The 21,615-nt window shown below is 37.4% G+C and overlaps 1 protein-coding gene and 1 non-coding gene across 2 annotated transcripts; both read left to right on the top strand.

The window, feature by feature from the left end:
* Positions 1–1,729: 1,729 nt before the first annotated feature.
* On the top strand, positions 1,730–20,797 carry LOC142151162 (uncharacterized). The gene is made up of 12 exons (XM_075206521.1): positions 1,730–1,908; positions 6,247–12,018; positions 13,292–13,399; positions 13,810–13,928; positions 14,071–14,129; positions 14,241–14,368; positions 16,049–16,108; positions 16,561–16,729; positions 16,858–17,025; positions 18,755–18,849; positions 19,452–19,507; positions 20,016–20,797. The coding sequence occupies exons 1-12, from the start codon at positions 1,854–1,856 to the stop codon at positions 20,073–20,075; spliced, it is 6,849 nt and encodes a 2,282-aa protein (XP_075062622.1). The 5' UTR covers positions 1,730–1,853; the 3' UTR covers positions 20,076–20,797.
* TRNAV-AAC (transfer RNA valine (anticodon AAC)) lies at positions 17,934–18,006 on the top strand. Its single transcript has one exon. It is a non-coding gene; the product is annotated as a tRNA-Val (tRNA).
* Positions 20,798–21,615: the final 818 nt, after the last annotated feature.

Below are 21,615 nucleotides of genomic sequence, written 5' to 3'. Positions count from 1 at the left end.
TAGGGCTCACACACCCCTGGGTGGTGAGGGTTAAAGTTAGAATAAACACTATGTTAAGTTGTTGCACTACAAGTCCAAGCAAGCCCAGGCTGCCACTGACAGTCTCAGCATGTTGGTGGATGTAGAACTACAAGCACTAGCATACCCATGGTAACCAGGGTATGCTGGCACTTGGGGAACCACCAGTGCCAACATGCCCTGGCATAAAGGGCCTGCTGCGACCTGTAGTGTACCAACCCAAAATTTAAATAAATCACACTCCTCTTTTTAACCATAAAATGTAATGAAAAAATAAAAAAAAACAACATCTGTGTTCTTCATCTCTTAATGATCCAAATCTTGTAAGGAACTTCCAGTAAGATTCATTGGTCCATGGAGTAGTCTCACAGCAGTTGTGGTGGATCTCAAACAGTAAAATAAAACACAGATTGCTAACAGGTTATTAATATGAAAATATTAAGAAAACAGGAAGAAATAATACAAAACCCCCACACAAACCCGCCTCCAAACACAATAATAAAATAACACAAATAAAGCAATCGTAAGAAAGAGCAGACTAGACATGATCAGAATGTGTATACTGCTGAACTATTGTACTTATGTGAGCAACTGTGACGCATGAGAGAAACAGGTGAGGATTCAGCAGACAGGTACAGGGAAGCCCTCTCTTCATCCTTTTTCAAAGAGGGAACATTTTTTTCACAATCTTTGCATGTTACGCTATTTTGGAGACAAGTAAAGCAATTTCGCACCACTTACAGCAAAACCTCTGTTTTCATTCATACACTGCATCATGCTGTGATGTTTAGTGAAAGTAAAGTGACCATTGTAATGCAATGAACATAGAATAATTTCTTGTATACAACAATGGAGAAACTGTAGTGGGTGCTTGGGGTGAGACCACTATGGAGACCAAGGGGTGAGTCAGGGGGGTCCCATCAATGCCAGGTTGCCCCCCAACAGTGAGACCACTGCTTCCCTGTAGGCCCCCACTCTGCTCCTAAAAACAGCAAAGATGAAGGCTCTCTGGAGCCAGACCATGCTAGACCGGGCACGCTCAGAAGTGGCCCTAGTTATGCTCTTTTGAGAGCATGGAGAGGGGCCCAGGAGATTAGACTGGCTCTGCCAGGCTCCTACACAAATTTAGCTATGGGTCCAAAATGCACTGCTCTGCAGAACAATTATAGTCTTTTTTTTTTTTTTTACTTTATAAGTTCAGTGTGAAAGAAATGATTTGCAGGTATCAGAAAAAAATGCAAAGACCAAAACTCTTCAGGATTTCTTTTTGCCTTCTGAGTACTAAAAGAGGTTTTCAGAAAACCATCTATTCAATTTCACGACCCATGGACTCCCTCCGTATGAAATGCTGTGCAGATTTTTTCCAGGTGCAGCTACTAGTAGCTAAATGGAAAAGAGCAATGTTCTGCAGAGAGAGGTTAGTATGGTGAATGAAGTATAAATTAACAGAAAACGGAACTTTAGTAATCTCATGTGTTTGAAGCTGTCTGAACTATGTTTGGCCTTTAACTGAATTGGACTTTGTCCCTTATAGCTACATTTTACGTTCGTAGCTTACTTGTATAAAGTTTGTCAACTTATTCCGTCAACTTATGCCAATTGTCATTTATAACTCCTCCTTCCCTGTGCTGACGTCCTGTGCTCACGTCATATTCTCTGATATAAATGCATACTCTCCAGTGTTGCAAGCCACATTTATTTACACATATCACAGAGCAGATATACAGCTGTGGCACAGTGAATGTACCTGGAAACTGTGTAGAAGACACATCTTAAGACTAGTAAGAGACAAAAATCAGGAGCAAAAGAGAGCCGGTGTCTGAGGGACCAGAAAGATGGGGATTCTGCGGAGGTCCACAGCATTCCTGTTGTTATCCTGCCTGATGATTGGTAAGTGGCAGAAGTAGACATCCTCTGGATTTCCAGCTCTTGTACTACAGGTGTCTGGGCATGATTAGACTTGTAGTTCCACAACAGCTTGAGAGCCACATCTTTCTACCTCTTATTTATTACTCAAACTCATGCAGTTATGCTCTGCATGCGTTGTATATTTATTATAATTATTCATTTATGGATATATTTGCAATTCAACATCCTCTGGTAGTAGCATTATTTCTATGATATGCAATGATCAATGGGCCTCTGCTCAAAGTTTTGTGGGGGCAATTTGACGTGGCAATATGGCGCTGATGTCTGCGCAGCAGATAGCAAAACCTCGGCACGGTGTCAGAGTCTATGCCAATTTCTGCATGGATGCTATATGACTGGAGATCACATGGGACTCACACCAGTCAGAGTCACTGACTAGTCCCTTTCTGCCCCCTTGACTCACAGGCCCGTGTGCACTGTGCAATCTGCATCCATTATAGATATGCAACTGATTACGCATGTATACACTTGCTATTCTGCATGCTTTAGTGGTAGTATTATTACTATTGGTATAAATGAATATACTCGCTGTTGCATTATGTATATACTTGCCTTGCTGGTAAAATTATTATTATTATTATTATTATTATTATTATTATTATTATTATTACTATTATTATAAATTTATGTATACATTTGCTATTCTGCAATAGAGCTGGATGCTTTATAGTAGTAAACTTTGTATATTAGGTGCAAAAATGTGAAAATCATTGCTAAATAATCTAATAGATATAATAGATTGTTACTTTAATAAATTGAAATGACAGGACTTGTCTGGTTTAATATGTGGTTTTGGGAGTATAAAATAGTGAAAGCTATTTCTGGTGAAATGTTTTGAAGTAACAGTACAGAGCGTTTAAGAAGTGATGTGACTGTCCATCCCGCCTGCCTATAAGCTATTGCATATGTAGTTATAATCTTGCATAGAGGGCAGAACTTGAAGATGACAATTGACTGATGTTGTTTTATTGAGTTATATCTCTAGAGATGAGATAATATATTTAAGCAAATTTAAGTGCTACAGATTCCACTGATGGCTGGTGAGCGCAACTGAAATATTTCAGAATCCAGAACATATTTTCCTTATAAAATGTATTTTTTTTAGCAAAATGCTGTCTAGTAACAACAAATATTATAATTATATCAAAGTAACAAGGTATAATATTTGCATTGCTCTCAATGTTTTTGTTTAAACCAATAATAAAAGATTCACTAATTGATTCGAAGAAGTGTTAGCATAATGTTCATTATATTAGGAGATTTAGATTGTAACTCTAATCGGGCAGGGACTGATGTGAATGAGTTCTCTGTGCAGCGCTGCTGAATTAGTGGCGCTATATAAATAAATAGATGATGATGATTATCTTTCAGTGAATTAAACTGTTGGAAAGTTATTCATTTTGACTACCTGGATATCTCAATTATATCAATGCTTATTCAACAAATCATTTACAATGAAACATTGGCTTTATAGAGCCTTAAATGTTCTGAATCTAATTGACACAACATTTTCTCTTCATTATACCTATAGAAATATAATATTATTAACAATATGAATTATTATTGAGTTCTGATATAGGAACACTTTTTATGTGTGAATAAAACTGCATTCTATGAAAATGCTTGTGCTGGTCTATTCTTCTCTGCTGGACCAAGCATGGTGGTTGTTTTTTGATGCTATTAGACTGTAGTGCTGCTTCTCTGTGGGCTTTAACATATACAGAATATATATATATACATATATATATATATATATATATATATATATATATATATATATATATAAATATATATATATATATATACATATATATATATATATATATATATATATATGTATATATATATATGTACATATATATTATTATTATTATTATTATTATCATATATTTGTTAGACGCCACAAGGTATCCGCAGCGCCGCACACAGTACTAACAGTAGACTATACAGGGTGAAACAATACAGAACAATGAACAAAAAGTACCAATACTTCAGAAACTCCGGCTAGTCATATGCAGTAAAGACGGAGCGGAAGAACAGATATGGAGACAGGAGGGGAGGGGGCCCTGCTCATATGAGCTTACATCCTAAGGGAGGGTAAACAGACCAGGCACAAGAGGAGCCAGTTGAGGCAAGAGGAGAGAATGGAGGACGAGCTAAAGGAAGGAGATGGGGGTTAAGTAGATGGTTGGTAGGCTTTGAGGAAGAGGTGAGTTTTGAGTGCACATTTGAAGGAGCACAGAGTAGGAGAGAGACGGATGGAATGAGGGAGGTCGTTCCAGAGAAGGGGGGCTGCACGGGAAAAGTCTTGGATTCTGGAGTGGGAAGATGTGATAAGAGTGGAGGAGAGGCGGCGGTCGTTGGCCGTCGCAGGGAGCGGGCAGGAGAGTGAATATGTATATATATATGTATATATAACATCAAAAAGACGGTGTGACACCTCCTGACGAAGTCCTCAAGGATGAAACGCGTAGAGGTGATTGTGGAATATCTGTGAGGATCACACTGATATGATATCCCCACTTGGATGCTAGATACCTACTGATTTATGCCTGAAAACTTTTCAGTTCTGGTACGTGCAATTTTAATGTTTTGGAAATAAACATTTTACTTGGATTTTACACTATGGAAGCGCCCCTGTCTTTTTGATGTTATAGGTGTGTTACTGTTTCCCCGTGGAGATCGGGTGTTTGAAGGGAATGACGCGCAGAGTACGGTCTGCTGGTGTTTAAAGTATTGTGGACTTATACAACGATTAAGAATTAGCACTACCAAATACTGAACTTTTAACTTTCGTGCGCACCGTTTCTGTATCTAATATATGTATATATATCTAATATATAAATGCTTAGTGGCGTCTGTCTGTCTGTGTGTGTGTGGAAAAAAAAAACCAAGTTGCAGCGCCTCCTGCTGGGTGGAGTTATACACTGACCTACTAAATTCTTAGTGTGTGTGGGAAAAAAAATTCAAAAAGGGCTGAAATTTGGTAGAGCTCAAACTCATTTTCGTGAGGTAATTTTACCTCATGAACACACATGTGTAGAGGCGTGCGTTAGTGTGTGTGTGTGTGTGTGTGTATGTGGAAAAAACTATTTTCTCAGAAAGGGCTCATCCAATTGACCTGAAATTTGGTATACTGACATTATTTGACAAAAAAATTAGAATAGTCAAGTCAGTTAACTTCCATCATCCCCCCTTCCCCCCGTGGGAGGGTAAGTAAAGGCTAAATTTATGAGTTAAGGGGTCAAACTCATTTTCGTGAGGTAATTTTACTTCATGAACACACAATAAAAAGGCCGCTTGCATCGGGAAGTAACGCTCTTCCCCTGAGGAGGCCTGGGCTAGGCCCAAATGCATGACAAGAACCTTTTTAAGACCTTAAGTAGCTTGATTTGACTAGAATGCATGAGTATCATGCACGGGTTAACTTGTATACATATATATATATATATATGGAAAGTGCAGCTGAATCCGCTATTCCCCTGTATGTCTGTTGTTCGCTACCACCTCCTGATCCTAGATAGATGTCAAAGTATTTCAAGAGTTATGTGAGTCCTAGACACTGACCAAATAGTGGCTGTAGTGCTACTATAATCACTTTCACAACAAGAATTCCTTGTAAACTCATTTCCCTCAACATGCGAATCAAGTTCAACAAACCAACTTTTTAACCTCTCCAGTTTATTCTAGAGGTTTACTCATAACTTAGATGTATTCACCTTCTGTACTCAAACAACCGTCTAACACAGTAAAGCAACATTGCTCTTTGGCTGTGTGATAATTGAACCTCACTGAGCACTATATCCAGTTGTTATTAGGATGAACCAATATGAAATCAGTGGCACTTAATTTCATGAATCAAACTCCTATTCCTTTAAACTTTGGACGAAGAGAAAGTATCATCCGAAAGGTTGCACTAATTTTGTTTGATGGTAAAATGTCTTGCCACAAAGAAAGCAAAATATAATCTTTTTGTTGCTAGTTATATGGGTTTTCATAATAAAAAATGAGACCTTAAATGCCAAATTTATATACATTAGATTGGCAAACTTATTCTTTACGGTGAAGAGTAGATTCTAACTTATTGTACTTCTATTTACCCTTGATCAGTGTTTTCCTAATCCTGAATTTATGTCTACTTTGCTTCTATTGAAAAGAATAACAAAGGTGGTGAATCATATACAGTTGTACATTATTTGCTCTGTGAATTCAGAGACCTTTAGAACATATTTTAAAACTATTTTTAATAATATATTTATATCATTGGATAATTGATTTATTTTTTTATCATTTCAACAGAGTTTCTAACTCCTCAAGCAACAACTATAATGGAATCTACGAATGCAGAATCTTTCGATCCAACACATCCATCTACTGCTGAAACCTCTGAACTATCAGAATCAGGGACTGCTGAATCATCCAATCCAACAAATCCATTTACTGCTGAAACCTCTGATCTATCAGATTCAGTGACTGCTGAATCATCCGATCCAACACATCCATTTACTGCTGAAACCTCTGATCTATCAGATTCAGTGACTGCTGAATCATCCGATCCAACACATCCATCTACTGATGAAACCTCTGATCTATCAGATTCAGTGACTGCTGAATCATCCGATCCAACACATCCATCTACTGATGAAACCTCTGATCTATCAGATTCAGTGACTGCTGAATCATCCGATCCAACACATCCATCTACTGATGAAACTTCTGATCTATCAGAATCAGTGACAGCTGAATCATCCAATCCAACATATCCATCCACTGCTGAAACATCTGATCTATCAGATTCAGTGACTGCTGAATCATCCAATCCATCACATCCATCTACTGATGAAACCTCTGATCTATCAGATTCAGTGACTGCTGAATCGTCCGATCCAACACATCCATCTACTGATGAAACTTCTGATCTATCAGATTTAGTAACTGCTGAATCATCCGATCCAACACATCCATCTACTGCTGAAACCTCTGATCTATCAGAATCAGAGACTGCTGAATCATCCAATCCAACAAATTCATTTACAGCTGAAACCTCTGATCTATCAGATTCAGTGACTGCTGAATCATCCGATCCATCACATCCATCTACTGATGAAACCTCTGATCTATCAGATTCAGTGACTGCTGAATCGTCCGATCCAACACATCCATCTACTGATGAAACTTCTGATCTTTCAGATTTAGTGACTGCTGAATCATCCGATCCAACACATCCATCTACTGCTGAAACCTCTGATCTATCAGAATCAGTGACAGCTGAATCATCCGATCCAACACATCCATCTACTGCTAAAACCTCTGATCTATCAGAATCAGTGACTGCTGAATCATCCGATCCAACACATCCATCTACTTCTGAAACCTCTGATCTATCAGATTCAGTGACAGCTGAATCGTCCAATCCAACACATCCATCAACTGCTGAGACCTCTGATCTATCAGATTCAGTGAGTGCTAAATCATCCAATCCAACACATTCATCTACTGATGAAACCTCTGATCTATCAGATTCAGTGACAGTTGAATCATCCGATCCAACACATCCATCTACTGCTGAAACCTCTGATCTATCAGAGTCAGTGAGTGCTGAATCATCCGATCCAACACATCCATCTACTGCTGAAACCTCTGATCTATCAGAAACAGGGACTGCTGAATCATCCAATCCAACAAATTCATTTACAGCTGAAACCTCTGATTTATCAGATTCAGTGACTGCTGAATCATCCGATCCAACACATCCATCTACTGATGAAACCTCTGATCTACCAGATTCAGTAACTGCTGAATCATCCGATCCAACACATCTATCTACTGATGAAACCTCTGATCTATCAGAATCAGTGACAGCTGAATCGTCCAATCCAACATATCCATCCACTGCTGAAACATCTGATCTATCAGATTCAGTGAGTGCTGAATCATCCACTCCAACACATCCATCTACTGCTGAAACCTCTGATCTATCAGATTCAGTGAGTGCTGAATCATCCGATCCAACTCATCCATCTACTGCTGAAACCTCTGATCTATCAGAATCAGTGACTGCTGAATCATCCGATCCAACACATCCATCTACTTCTGAAACCTCTGATCTATCAGATTCAGTGACAGCTGAATCGTCCAATCCAACAAATCTATCAACTGCTGAAACCTCTGATCTATCAGATTCAGTGAGTGCTAAATCATCCAATCCAACACATCCATCTACTGCTGAAACCTCTGATATATCAGATTCAGTGACTGCTGAATCATCCAATCCAACACATTCATCTACTGCTGAAACCTCTGATCTATCAGATTCTGTGACTGCTGAAACATCCGATCCAACACATACATCTACTGCTGAAACCTCTGATCTATCAGATTCAGTGACAGCTGAATCATCCAATCCAACACATCCATTTACTGCTGAAACCTCTCAATTATCAGAAACAGTGACTGATGAATCATCCAATCCAACACATCCATCTACTGCTGAAACCTCTCAATTATCAGAAGCAGTGACTGCTGAATCATCCAATCCAACACATACATCTTCTGCTGAAACCTCTGATCTATCAGATTCAGTGACCGTTGAATCATCCAATCCTACACATTCATCTGCTGCTGAAACCTCTTATCAATCAGATTCAGTGACTGCTGTATCATCCAATCTAACACATCCAGCTACTGCTGACACCTCTGATTTATCAGATTCAGTGACTGCAAAGTCATCCAATCCAACACATCCATCTACTGATGCAACCTCTGATCTATCAGATTATGTGACTGCTGAAACATCCGATCCAGCACATCCATCTACTGCTGAAACCTCTCAATTATCAGAAGCAGTGACTGATAAATCACCCAATCCAACATATCCATCTACTGCTGAAACCTCTCAATTATCAGAAACAGTGACTGCTGAATCATCCAATCCAACACATCCATCTGCTACTGAAACCACTGATCTATCAGATTCAGTGACTGCTGAGTCATCCAATCCAACACATCCATCTACTGCTGAAACCTCTCAATTATCAGAAGCAGTGACTGCCGAGTCATCCAATCCAACACATCCATCTACTACTGAAACCTCTGATCTATCAGATTCAGTGACAGCTGAATCATCCAATCCAACACATCCATCTTTTGCTGAAACCTCTGATCTATCAGATTCAGTGACTGCTGAGTTATCCTATTCAACACATCTGTCTACAGCTGAAACTTCTCAATTATCAGAAGCAGTAACATCTGAATCATCCAATCCAACACACCCATCTACTTCTGAAACCTCTCAATTATCAGAAGCAGTGACTGATGAATCATCCAATCCAACACATCCTTCTACTGCTGAAACCTCTGAATTATCAGAAGCAGTGACTGCTGAATCATCCAATCCAACACATTCATCTACTGCTGAATCCTCTGATCTATCAGATTCAGTGACTGATGAATCATCCAATCCAACACATCCATCTACTGCTGAAACCTCTCAATTATCAGAAGCATTAACATCTGAATCATCCAATCCAACACACCCATCTACTTCTGAAACCTCTCAATTATCAGAAGCAGTGACTGATGAATCATCCAATCCAACACATCCATCTACTGCTGAAACCTCTCAATTATCAGAAGCATTAACATCTGAATCTTCCAATCCAACACACCCATCTACTTCTGAAACCTCTCAATTATCAGAAGCAGTGACTGATGAATCATCCAATCCAACACATCCATCTACTGCTGAAACCTCTCATTTATCAGAAGCAGTGACTACAGATTCATCTAATCCAACACATCCATCTACTGCTGAAACCACAGAACTATCATATTCAGTGACTGCTGAATCATCCAATCCAACACATCTGTCTACAGCTGAAACCTCCTATGTATCAGAATCAGTGACGGCTGAATCATCCGAAACAACACTTCCACCTACTGCTGAAACCTCTCATTTATCAGAAGCAGTGACTGCTGAAACATCTAACCTATCACACCTATCTACAGTTGAAATTACTATTTTATCAGAAAAAGTGACTGCTGAATCATCCATTCCAACACTTCTATCTACTGCTGAAACTTCTCATTTATCAGGATCAGTGACTGCTGAATCATCCAATCCAACACATTCATCTACAGCTGAAACCACAATTTTATCAGAAGCAGTGACAGCTGAAACATCTAATCCATCACACCTATCTACAGTTGAAACCTCTAATTTATCAGGTTCAGTGACTGCTGAATCATCCAATCCAACACATCTATCTACAGCTGAAACTACTCATTTATCAGAAGCAGTGACTGCTGAATCATCCAATCCAACACATCTATCTACAGCTGAGACCACTATTTTATCAGAAAAAGTGTCTGCTGAATCATCCAATCCAACACATCCATCTTCAGTTGAAACCCCCATTTTATCAGAAGCAATGACTGCTGAATCATCCAATCCAACACATCTATCTAGTGCTGAAACCTCTCATTTATCAGAAGCAGTGACTGCTGAATCATCCAATCCAGCACATCTATCTACTGCTGAAACCTCTCATTTATCAGAAGCAGTGACTTCTTATACATCCAGTCTATCAGAAACAGACAGTGCTAAATCAACCAGTCCATCAGATTCTGAGAATTCTGAATCAACCAGTGAAACCAAGCCAGCTGAATTTTCCACTTCATCAGAGTCACACACTATTGTTTCATCCAGTCCAGCAGAGTCAGCTACCACTAAGTCATCCAGTCCAACAAAATCATACCATCCAACAGATAGAGTAACTGCTGAAACTTCCATTACAACAGAGCCAGGTACAGCTGGACTGTTTAGTCCAACAGAGCCAGCTACTCTTGAATCATCGATTGCAACAGAATCATTGTCTTCTGAAACATTTAATCCAACAGAGCCAGATACTTCTGAACAATCCAGTCCAACAAAAACAGCTGCTACTACTGCAGCATCCATCCTAACAGAATTAATAACGTCTCAAATAATCATTTCAACAGAATCAGTAACTGCTAAACCATTCAGTCCAACAGAGTCAGCAACTGCTGAGTCCTCAATTGCAACGGAATCGGTAACTGTTGAATCAACCATTCAAACTGAAGCTATAACTGCTAAATCATCTAATCCAACAGAGCACACTACTGCTGACTCATCCACATCTATAGAAACATCAATTGCTGAATCAAACAGTCCAACAGTTCCAGATATTTCTCAATCAACCAGTCTAACAAAGCCAGTTACTGCTGAATTAACTGAACCAACAGGTCCAGTTACTGCTGAATTATTCAGTTCAACAAAGCCAGCTAGTGCTAAATCAACCAACCCTACAGGACCAGCTAGTGTTGAATCATCCAGTACATTAGTGACAGCAACTACTGAATCAACCATTCCAACAGTTCCAGCTACTGCTGAATTATCCAGTCCAACATGGCCTGATAATGCTGAAACATCTAGTCCAATAAAGACAGCTACTCCAGAATCACCAAGTCCAACAGAGACAGCTTATACCAAGTTAATAAGCCCATCAGAACCAACTTCTGCTGAATCATCCAGTCCCAGGCAGCCAGCTACTGCTAAATCAACTAGTCCAACAGGGCCAAATACTGTTGAATCACGCAGCCCAACAGAATCAGAAAATGCCAAAACATCTGTTTTAACAGAATCAGTGATTTCTGAAATAACCATGTCAACAAAATCTGTATCTGTAACATTCATCCCAACAGCATCAGTGACTTCAGATACATCCATTCTAACAAAAACAGCAACTGCTGAATTAACCAGTCCAACAGGGTCAGCTACCGCTGAACCAACACACACATTTATCTCTAAGTCACCAAGTTCAATTCAAGCAGTTACCGCTGAATCATCCAGTTTAACTAAATCAGTTACTGTTGAATCATCCAAACCAACTAAACATACTACTGATACCACATTTAGTTCAACAGGAGATATGACATTGACAACCTTCAGCCCAACTACAACTGGATCACCAAGCACATTGATCCCTGTTCCTCCAACTACCACAGCTCTGCCTATCACAAGTACAATGCCAACTACATCTAAAAAACCAGGTAAAAATTATTCATGTTTACACGACTGGACATGTAATAACATCCCAAATGTTCTGTCCTCTGATTCAGTTACTTTGTAGTGTATTTTATCTACAGTAGATTCCTAAAGTTCTCATTGCCCATGCTACAGGTATATTTGAATTTTGATCTGTAGATTTGGCAAACAATAATAGCCTCAAAGCAGAAAGAAAAACAAACCACAAAAACCTCAACACCATTATCTATAAGCATGAACAAGATAATAAGAACAATTATTACTTGGATTATGTAATTTGTCATCTAATCTCATTGTCTTTAAAGGGAACTATACTTAAACTTGTCACAGTAGTGACAGCATAATCTATTAAATAATTAAGATCAAGGAACATCATTAAGGCACTTTGTGACCATTTTTCATGATTTTCTTTGAGTTGAAAAGTTGCATTATCATGCATATTGTCAGATCCCCTAAATGACTGCCTCGTCTTTATTTAAGTAAACTGTTTTATTTAAATAATATTTTGTAGGCTCTAGGAGAGAATACTCCCATGTTTCAGATATTGTTTGTTAAATGTTTGGTTAGTTGTTTGCTTACCACCTAGCATCTCTTCTACTTCACACATATATGTTTACTGAGCATTGCAAAAAAAATTAAAAAATAAAAATAAACAAAAATAAGCACCATGTGGCTGTCACTGGGAAGATACTTCTTTACCTGTTTAATATGCAAGTACAGTGAGTGGAGCTGAGTATCTCCATCAATATCCTTTATCGAGTGTTTCAGCCCTTCTAGTGCTTATTAGTGGTCGGCAGAGGAGCAAAGATACTGCCATCCACATGTGCTAAATAGTATATACGGTGTGCAGCCCTTCTCCTTCGAGAAAGAGATAAACTCTTGTTAATAAGTAACCCGTTAAAAATAAAGCGATGATATTTTCAATAATTAAATTAAACCTGATGACACACCCACTTAAACGTATTTGTTGTGAAGCTTGTTGGATGTTTGACCCAGTTCTCAAGGTTAGCCCCTCCCTAATGCAGCCTTTCCTTTACATAGATGTTCTAATACTGAATCACATATTTTGAAAGTAAAATCTGCTTTGTAAAGCTTGAATAATTAGTTCAGTAGTTATTATTTGATGCTGCCAAACAATTCCTCAAATCTGTTCATGATAATTATGTTGTTGGATTAGCTAGTCAAATTAAATCAATACCAGATATTATCATGTATACTTATTTTATGTTCAATGACCCAGATGTGCTCAGATCTTCTAACAGTCTTTAATGTTTATAGGTACTGTCATTAACTGCAACAGTGGTTATCACGATGGCATAAAATGTGTGTGTGGAGAAAAATTCTACGGGACTCATTGTGAATTTATCGTAGCTGAAATGAGATCAGGTATGTTTGTGTTACTTCATATCTTCCCAATGGGGATCCCACCCCAATGTAGGTTTCCAAATGTTTTGATCACAGCACCATGATAATCTCGAAAATTCTTCAGTCAGAGACTGCTGTTTGCATAGTCTTCAATATATTTCAAAACGTGAGGTCTTTATTTTGTTAAATATGAAGTTCCAGGGATTTCAGCCATGGGAAACCATATTTTATGTTTGTAAGGACAGAGGCTTACAATAAGTCTCCCAGCAGAGAAAAATATAACACCTTATATATATTTTGAGACCTGTTTTAGATATTCAGGTGGGCTTATGTATTCTTTCCCATGAACATGTTGTCTAGTGAAAACCTTGTTCCAGAAATACATTAAGTGGGACGGAATACTCAAAAGTCTGTTATATTTCTCACCACAGCTGAACTTGAAGCCTCAGTTGATATTACAGTCACTGTGAAGAATGTAGAGTTTACAGAAGAGCTAAAGGACACATCATCACTACAATATGGTGTTTTTGAACAACGGTTCAAGGAGCAGGTATGTTGGTGAACTGAAGTCAATCAATATATGTTTCATTACTATATATGACCTGTTTTAGAATTGCATTCACTTGACAATTGTCATTTTCCATCATCACCCAGACTTGACTTGACAAATGTCCTACATTTACTTATTGCAGATGAAACTAGTTTATGGTAGGATTCCAAACTACAATGGTGTGAAGATCATCTCCCTCAAGTGAGTGTTACATTTTGTCAACTTTGGTGTAAAGAAGTAGAATTCATTTGAAGTTATTGTTTGTTGTGATCCTCTGCATGTAACAGTAAACACCTTTTTTTTTAATCTCAGGAAAGGAAGTATCATAGTTGATCATCTGGTTTTACTTCATGTTTCCATTGACAAATTTGACAGCGTTGTATCTGACATGACGGCAATAATAAAAAGCACAGAGTGTACATCTATGGTCTTGAATGACGGTAAGAATCGCAAGTTTTGTTCATAGCAAAATATATGCAGTAAAAAGGTGGAACTTAACAATAATAAATACCTATAGAGCAATTAACTCACCTAGTTCACCAACTAGCCCATTGCATTATCTTTTCTGTGATATGCACCATGCTGTATTGAAGAATATGCACCAAGATCTACCCCATATATATATAAAGCCTAATTAATGCATGCTCTTGAAGATTTATAGAACAGAAAAATTTGAATGGCAAGACAGAGGGCATTTACCCACAAAAAAGAAGCAACTCAATACAAAATAAGTAAATGTATCATTGCAGCCTTGTTTTATCTGGAGTGCAGTAACTTGCAATGGTCTACAGGTGTCACTAGTACAACTTCCCCAGCACTGCTGGTAAAGAAAATCTGTCTTACTTTTTATTGTATAGTTATAAATGATTAATGACAGCAATTAATTATGTTACAATTATTACATTACAATCACACTGTCGTCATTCCAGTTATCTTTATGGACCATGAATTCAGCAAAATAAGAATTCTTAACAACAGTGTGGAATTGCAAAGCAAAAGCATGAACAGAACTCTACCCCTGCAAATCGAAATGTTCTGCTGTGAAACTCATTTTGCCAGAAATTGTGCAACAGTTTTGCTCAACTCTAGTTTTTATTATTTTTAATGCATTTTTTTTTATATAGAAAACTGTTATTATGACCAGCAAAAACATACAGGGCTCCAATTAATTTCTATGTGGGCAAAAGGACCCTATTGTCCACTTGCTTTATGGTCATTGGAACTGGTCCAACAAAAGAGCTTTGTGTGACCTTTTGCTGGTGCACCAGAAAAACACATAGTGGAAATAGTAATACGTCACTTACAATCCTGTCTGATGCTACCTTGGGACTACCCCTTTTCTAAATCTTTTCAAAAAAGACTGCTCTGTGTAGCCTCATTTAAGTCTTAAACTTATCATGGGAATGAGGAGACATTTGGACTGTGTTTTCTTACGTTTGGCACTCTTGTGCATTTGAAACATTTTATTACATTACAATATTAGCATTCCCAAATAGAACACATCTGGAACAACATTGGTCTACTAGAAATTGGAAAAAGAGACCGTGACCATATCACTTTGGGAGCGTGATTACACCAGTAGAGGCATGGCCATGCCATGTGAGGCTTGTCACAGCCTAGCATTAGACCTCTCCCATTCCCCATTCCTCTTCCCTCCTCCTTCCCTAAAACACTTTTAAATCCTACATGCACTAGTTGCAGTTGCTCAGAAAACTATGCACCTTGCTCATACTCAGCATATCACTCCATGATCTTGGGATCTTATTTCACCAGATGAATTTTTTGCTGTTGTATATAAAATCTCTTCATGTTGCATAAAACTTGACACAGTTGCGCAAAAACAGGCACAAATTGTATTTGAACTGTGAAAAGTTTGTGTTTGTAAGGCTGTAAATGATCATTGAAGGTCATTTAAAAATGTGGACCCTTGTTCTTTTTTGTATCGATTTGCCCTCCAGTTAATTTCATGGCCACTGTCTGGTCCTTGGAATTGCCAACGTAAAAACATTACATTGCTCATAAAAGGTCCTTTAATTAGGAGAAAAATTATGCATTCATTTGTAAAAGTTTTGGTTACATTACAGATAAATTCCATTCTATTGTTTTTTTTTCTTATACAGAGACCCTGTGTTTTGAGGCCAGTGAAACAAAAGTTATAAACTCTACAATTGATACCTCAGGTATGATAATGAGCAAGTATTATTGTAATAATCTAAATATATAATATATGTGTGGCAAGAAGATTCAGGAGATGAAAAATAAATGCAAAGTTTTACTTAGTGGTGCTCGTTAGTTCCAGTGTTTCAGTGGGTCCACTAATGCATGTAATGGACAAAGTAGTAGAACCTCTTTCCTCCTCTAAAAATCTTGAGGTTGACAAAACCCCTCCTACAAGAGCTTCCAAAATTGGTTTTGCTTACAAAACAGTTTCCTTCATTTTGTATAAGTGACAGAAAATTACTGCTAGACTAATGTCATTCTGTTCCCCATAGAATGTAGTTACGTCTAGTATTTATTAAATGTATAGGTGTGTTGTCTATAGAAAATATAACAGGTCATGCCTTAAAAAAATAGAAAAAAGTAGCTAAAGTACTAAGTCAGCTATTACATTGTTTTTTGTAAAAAAATTTAGGAATTTGCTCAAATCTAACTGGAATTCCGGAGGAAGTTGAGAAATATTATGTTCCGAGAAATGTCTCTGGTGAGACAAAGTGTGTTTCCAGATGCAGCGCTAATAGTGAGAGTCCTATGAACTGCAACAGGGGACAGTGCTCAGTGACACTGAAAGGACCACACTGCTAGTAAGTCACTCACTCAATCTCAGCGTTCCTGTTTATTGCATCTCTTTTTCTCCATCTTCCAACTGTTTTAACTTCTTCCACGTGTCCATATTTCTTCATATCACTTATATTTTGCTCTATATCCTCAGTTGTGAATCATCGGACCAGTTTTGGTACACAGGGGACCAATGTCAGTTGCCTATCAGTAAACCTGGCGTCTATGGTGGAGTGGCTGCCGGATTAGCTTTGTTGCTCATTATAATTGTGACTCTGGCTGTCATATCATACCGACGTCGGAATGTGTCAGACAAAGACAAGTGAGTACTTTTATCTTATGTGCACAGATATAAGACACGATAGGATAATAATGCATTAGAAATCCGTTCCCTCAAACAATATTGGCTAATTAGTTTAAAAAAGTTGTGTACTTGGCAAATGTACAGAACATATTTAAACTTTCCCCCAGAAAATTGTTGGGACAAGGTGTTCCGATAAGCCCTGTTGCCAAGGCAGCAACCTCTTCTGCTTAAGCTAGCTAGCAAAACAGTATAGCAAATATAGAGAGATAAAAATAGTATTGTACCGATACTAGACCTTATGAAGAAGGGGATGTCTAAAGGTGAAATCTCTTTAATAATTCCAATGAAAAGTGTGAATGAGATTCTTGTGGTTAGCTTCAAGTCTGTGAAGAACCACAAGGAGGCAGAATATGCAATTATATCAATTTTTATAAATTCTGTACTTGTTGTGTTCAAATATTGTTCACAGTAATATGTTTTTATTGTTATATGGCCCTTACAATTACAGATAAGAGTTGTGAAACAGAATCCACACCCAGTTAACTTAACATTCCCAGTTCAATACTACAGTCATTCTTAGTCATATGGAGGTGACGCTAGAATTTGGACAACCTTTGTAGCATTGCTCTGTTACTGCTTGAACTCTGAACTCTACCTTTCACCAGTTTCAGGCACAATAGAAAAAGTACAATCATGTTAAGCTTCACATTCTTTAGCATAGTATGTTTTCAAATGAGTGAGGATAGAATTGCAAAGGTACTGCTTTACTTTATCAAAACATACAAATTTTTTTTTCAAACTCTAACTCCATGGGGATAATTCGATTCCCAGGGTTGTTGTAAAGAACAGGGGAGCTGCGAGCAAAAATCAGCGCTGAAATTACCCTAGTAGCGGTAAGAATGAACAGCAGTTGCCATACTAAGGAAGTTTCCGTAGTGTAGTGGTTATCACGTTCGCCTAACACGCGAAAGGTCCCCGGTTCGAGACCGGGCGGAAACATGTTTTCTTATGGCAGCACAGTGGCCTAGTGGTTAGCACGTCTGCCTCACAGCACTGGGGTCATGAGTTCGATTCCCGACCATGGCCTTATCTGTGTGGAGTTTGTATGTTCTCCCTGTGTTTGCGTGGGTTTCCTCCGGGTGCTCCGGTTTCCTCCCACACTCCAAAAACATACTGGTAGGTTAATTGGCTGCAATCAAAAATTGACCCTAGTCTCTGTCTGTCTCCCTCTCTGTCTGTCTTTGTGTGAGTGTGTGTATATATTAGGGAATTTAGACTGTAAGCTCCAATGGGGCAGGGACTGATGTGAATGAGTTCTCTGTACAGCGCTGCGGAATTAGTGGCGCTATATAAATAAATGATGATGATGATGATGATGATACTAATGGTAATAGTGCGCTAAAGAACAACACGGGGAATTGAATTCCCCCCCATAAATCATAAAATATAAGATAAAACAAGTAGAAGGAAAACAATATATAGAACAACAACAAATAAAGTCAAATACCCATAGTTATCATTTCTGTTAGGATAATGATAGCTCCTGACAGCAGAATGCAATTTATTAAAGTTTTGGTGTGAGTTAAAATGTTTGTTAGGCTTTATTTTGAGATTTTTTAAATTATTTTTGTCATAAATCACAATTTAGCTTTGAAGAGCATAAATCTTTTTAACCAGAAATATAATGTGGAAAGAAGAAAGAAATATATCTTAATAATTACTTAACATTATTTCAATGTTTATGCAGGTTAATAGACAATGACAGACGATGGTATGAAGATGGATGGGAGGAGGATAGTCAAGAACCTGGAAAACTTCCCAATTCTTACAGCAATATTAATGGTAAGTAACCTGCAGAACATTCATCCTCTAAACGTACTAATAACAGAGATCTGCAGAACATTGCAAGCCTTATTATGGAGCTCTACAGAAAATTGAGCTACTAGACGAATATGAAAGTTATTGCATTTCATACATCAAAATGTCTTATCAAATACTCATCTTCATTAATATTACTGGGAAAAATAGATGGTTGGTAAAGACCAAGCAGCAATAATAAAAATAAATCTAAATAAAAAAGTTATAATATTATTATAAAGCTATTTTTATGCTGACCCCTGAAACATTGCTGCCCATGGCAAGTGCACAATTTGCCTATATGGGAACCTTGTTACCGATTTTGAAATTGTGTTTGTGTCTGATAATGGTTGCAAACATTAAAAATAGGACTGCCCAGCCGTTGGTTAACTATCCACAGATTGGACATCATAAATGGAATTATGCCTTATGGTTTCTGTTTATTCTAATCCAAACACAGACTAGTAGGCAGAAGATCTGCTACAAGGAAAACAGGCCCTCGACCAACAATCCCACATAATTTTCCAGAGCTATGTTGTTCTGACTCCAACATAAAATAACTTTAACAATACCTTTGTTTCTTCCAGGTTCTGTAGGTTCCAACTTCCAACCAAACCTGGATAAAGTGGACACAAATGTAAAGGTGAGAATATGAAGGATAAAAATGAAAAATTATTTCAAATATTAGGAGAGCACTAGAGAAGGGAGTTAGGGACAGAAGTGTTTGTATGTGAAATGCATGCAGTAGAGTTGGTTACTAGGTCCTGGGAATAGAAAATGAGAGCTGACCTTTGGAAGTGAGAATTTAGATTTCATGGTAAGGGTCATCAAACAAAGTGCAAAAGGTGCAGTAATTCTGAGACAAAATAAATATAATATATGATCATTGCAAGAAACAGAGGTAGGCACCGGGCTGTTTCTAGACAGCAGTGAGCATAGGAATAGCACCAAGTGCTATCCCTAGGATAAGCCATAATGCACTGTATCTCAGTCAACACTGTAACACTCTGAACATGCCATATTCTTGTATTTATTCATTCTTGGAAGTAAGCATAAAGAACTGTCCGTCAGCATCAAAAGGTCTAGAATTTATACAGATATTTAAGAAGGTTTACTGTTCTATCTAATAAAACCTTGTTTCTTTTCAACAGATGACTGTTCCCAGACCTATTATTATGCCAGACACTATCTTCTGGGAGTCAACCAGCTGAGGACAGTATTGAACTGAGTGCATCAAGTCATTATGAAGAGATGCTCTTTTCTCCTGCTGTCCATTTGCACAGTGTTATGACAGAACTATATATAACTAGGAGAGAAGATCTTTCACAACTGTCTTGGGAAATTATAGACTGTGTCAATCAGTCCTCTTCAATCAGGACTTTTACAGTTGTTCCTTGAAGGTCATGGCATGTATCTTCTAAGCTTCTACTGCTCCTCAAGGATTCTGGACTGGTTCATTATAAGATATAGCGTGTCATTGACCTTTTCTGACCTACCATAAGTTACGCGATGAAACCTAGATGTTTCTTGCACACCTTACACGAGCATGACTACTTATAGTAGCCACACACATAAAACATATTTGTTAGAAAATGATATTATGTAACACATATAAGGTGATAATAATCACTATTACAGTATTAATGAATTAATATACATAAGTTTATAGCACTATCTCAGATCAAACTGCATATCAGGAAGCAAAAAACACATTGCTTTTCCTTCAACATGAAATCACAGTGTAACTCAGCCATGATCAGTATGTCTTTGCTGGCAAATAAATGGTAACATGGTGAGAATATACAAACTCAACACATATGTCACCCAGGCTGGAATCGAACCCACGGCTACAGGGCAATGTGGAATGATTACCACTGTGCTATCATGCAGTGTCAGAGAATTAGTAGATACTTGACAGGGAAGTTTTCAGCCTATTTGGACTGTGGTAACTGTGAGCTGTTTGTACACCAACTTTTAGCAAAGCACAGGAGTCCCTGAATGACCTATCTCTAGCCAGATGAATAAATTGCTTGCCTATGAAAACGTATTTACTTGAAACAATATTTAATTATTTATACACTGTATATTTACACTAGTAGCTGTACTTGTGTCTGTATGTGTAACAAATGTAATTTATTTAGAGTGTATATTTTATTGTTATATATTTATATTATTTAATGAGATTTCCTGTGTTTATTTTGTATACTTCTATTCTGGCAAGAAATAGTAAATACAATAAATATCTTCTTTTTTAACACTGTTAATGTGTTTTTTTAATGATGTTTAAATTGATAATATATTAAAATATTATATATTATTATTATTAATAATAATAATAACAATAATAATAATATGTTTCTTCTTCTTCTTCTTCTTCTTATTATTATTATTATGTAATTAGTAATAAATAATAATAATAATAATAATAATAATAATGTACTTATTTTTAATGGCAAACATATATGGGTAAGTCATAATTAACTAGTTTTTTTTTACTTGTAAGTAATGTAGGGTCCTTGTAACTCAGATTCTATTCACAGTAATAGAGAATAAGAATATTATATAATTAATTATAATTATAAGCTTACTTTAAAGTTTAGTAATTGAGTTACCACAGCACTTGTTTGAGTAGATATTATCAATAAACTTTGACTGTATTATTCTTCCCACTTTACGCTATGTCTATTTAGGTGAGCACCCAAAAGGAGCTAGTTCATATAGCGAGGGCTTTAGTTGAAACTAGTTATGAAC

This window comes from Mixophyes fleayi, chromosome 4 (assembly GCF_038048845.1).
Source record: "Mixophyes fleayi isolate aMixFle1 chromosome 4, aMixFle1.hap1, whole genome shotgun sequence".
Lineage (NCBI taxonomy): Eukaryota > Metazoa > Chordata > Amphibia > Anura > Limnodynastidae > Mixophyes > Mixophyes fleayi.
The sequence above is the reverse complement of the archived record's forward strand: the minus strand, read 5'-3'. Positions and strand labels throughout refer to the sequence as shown.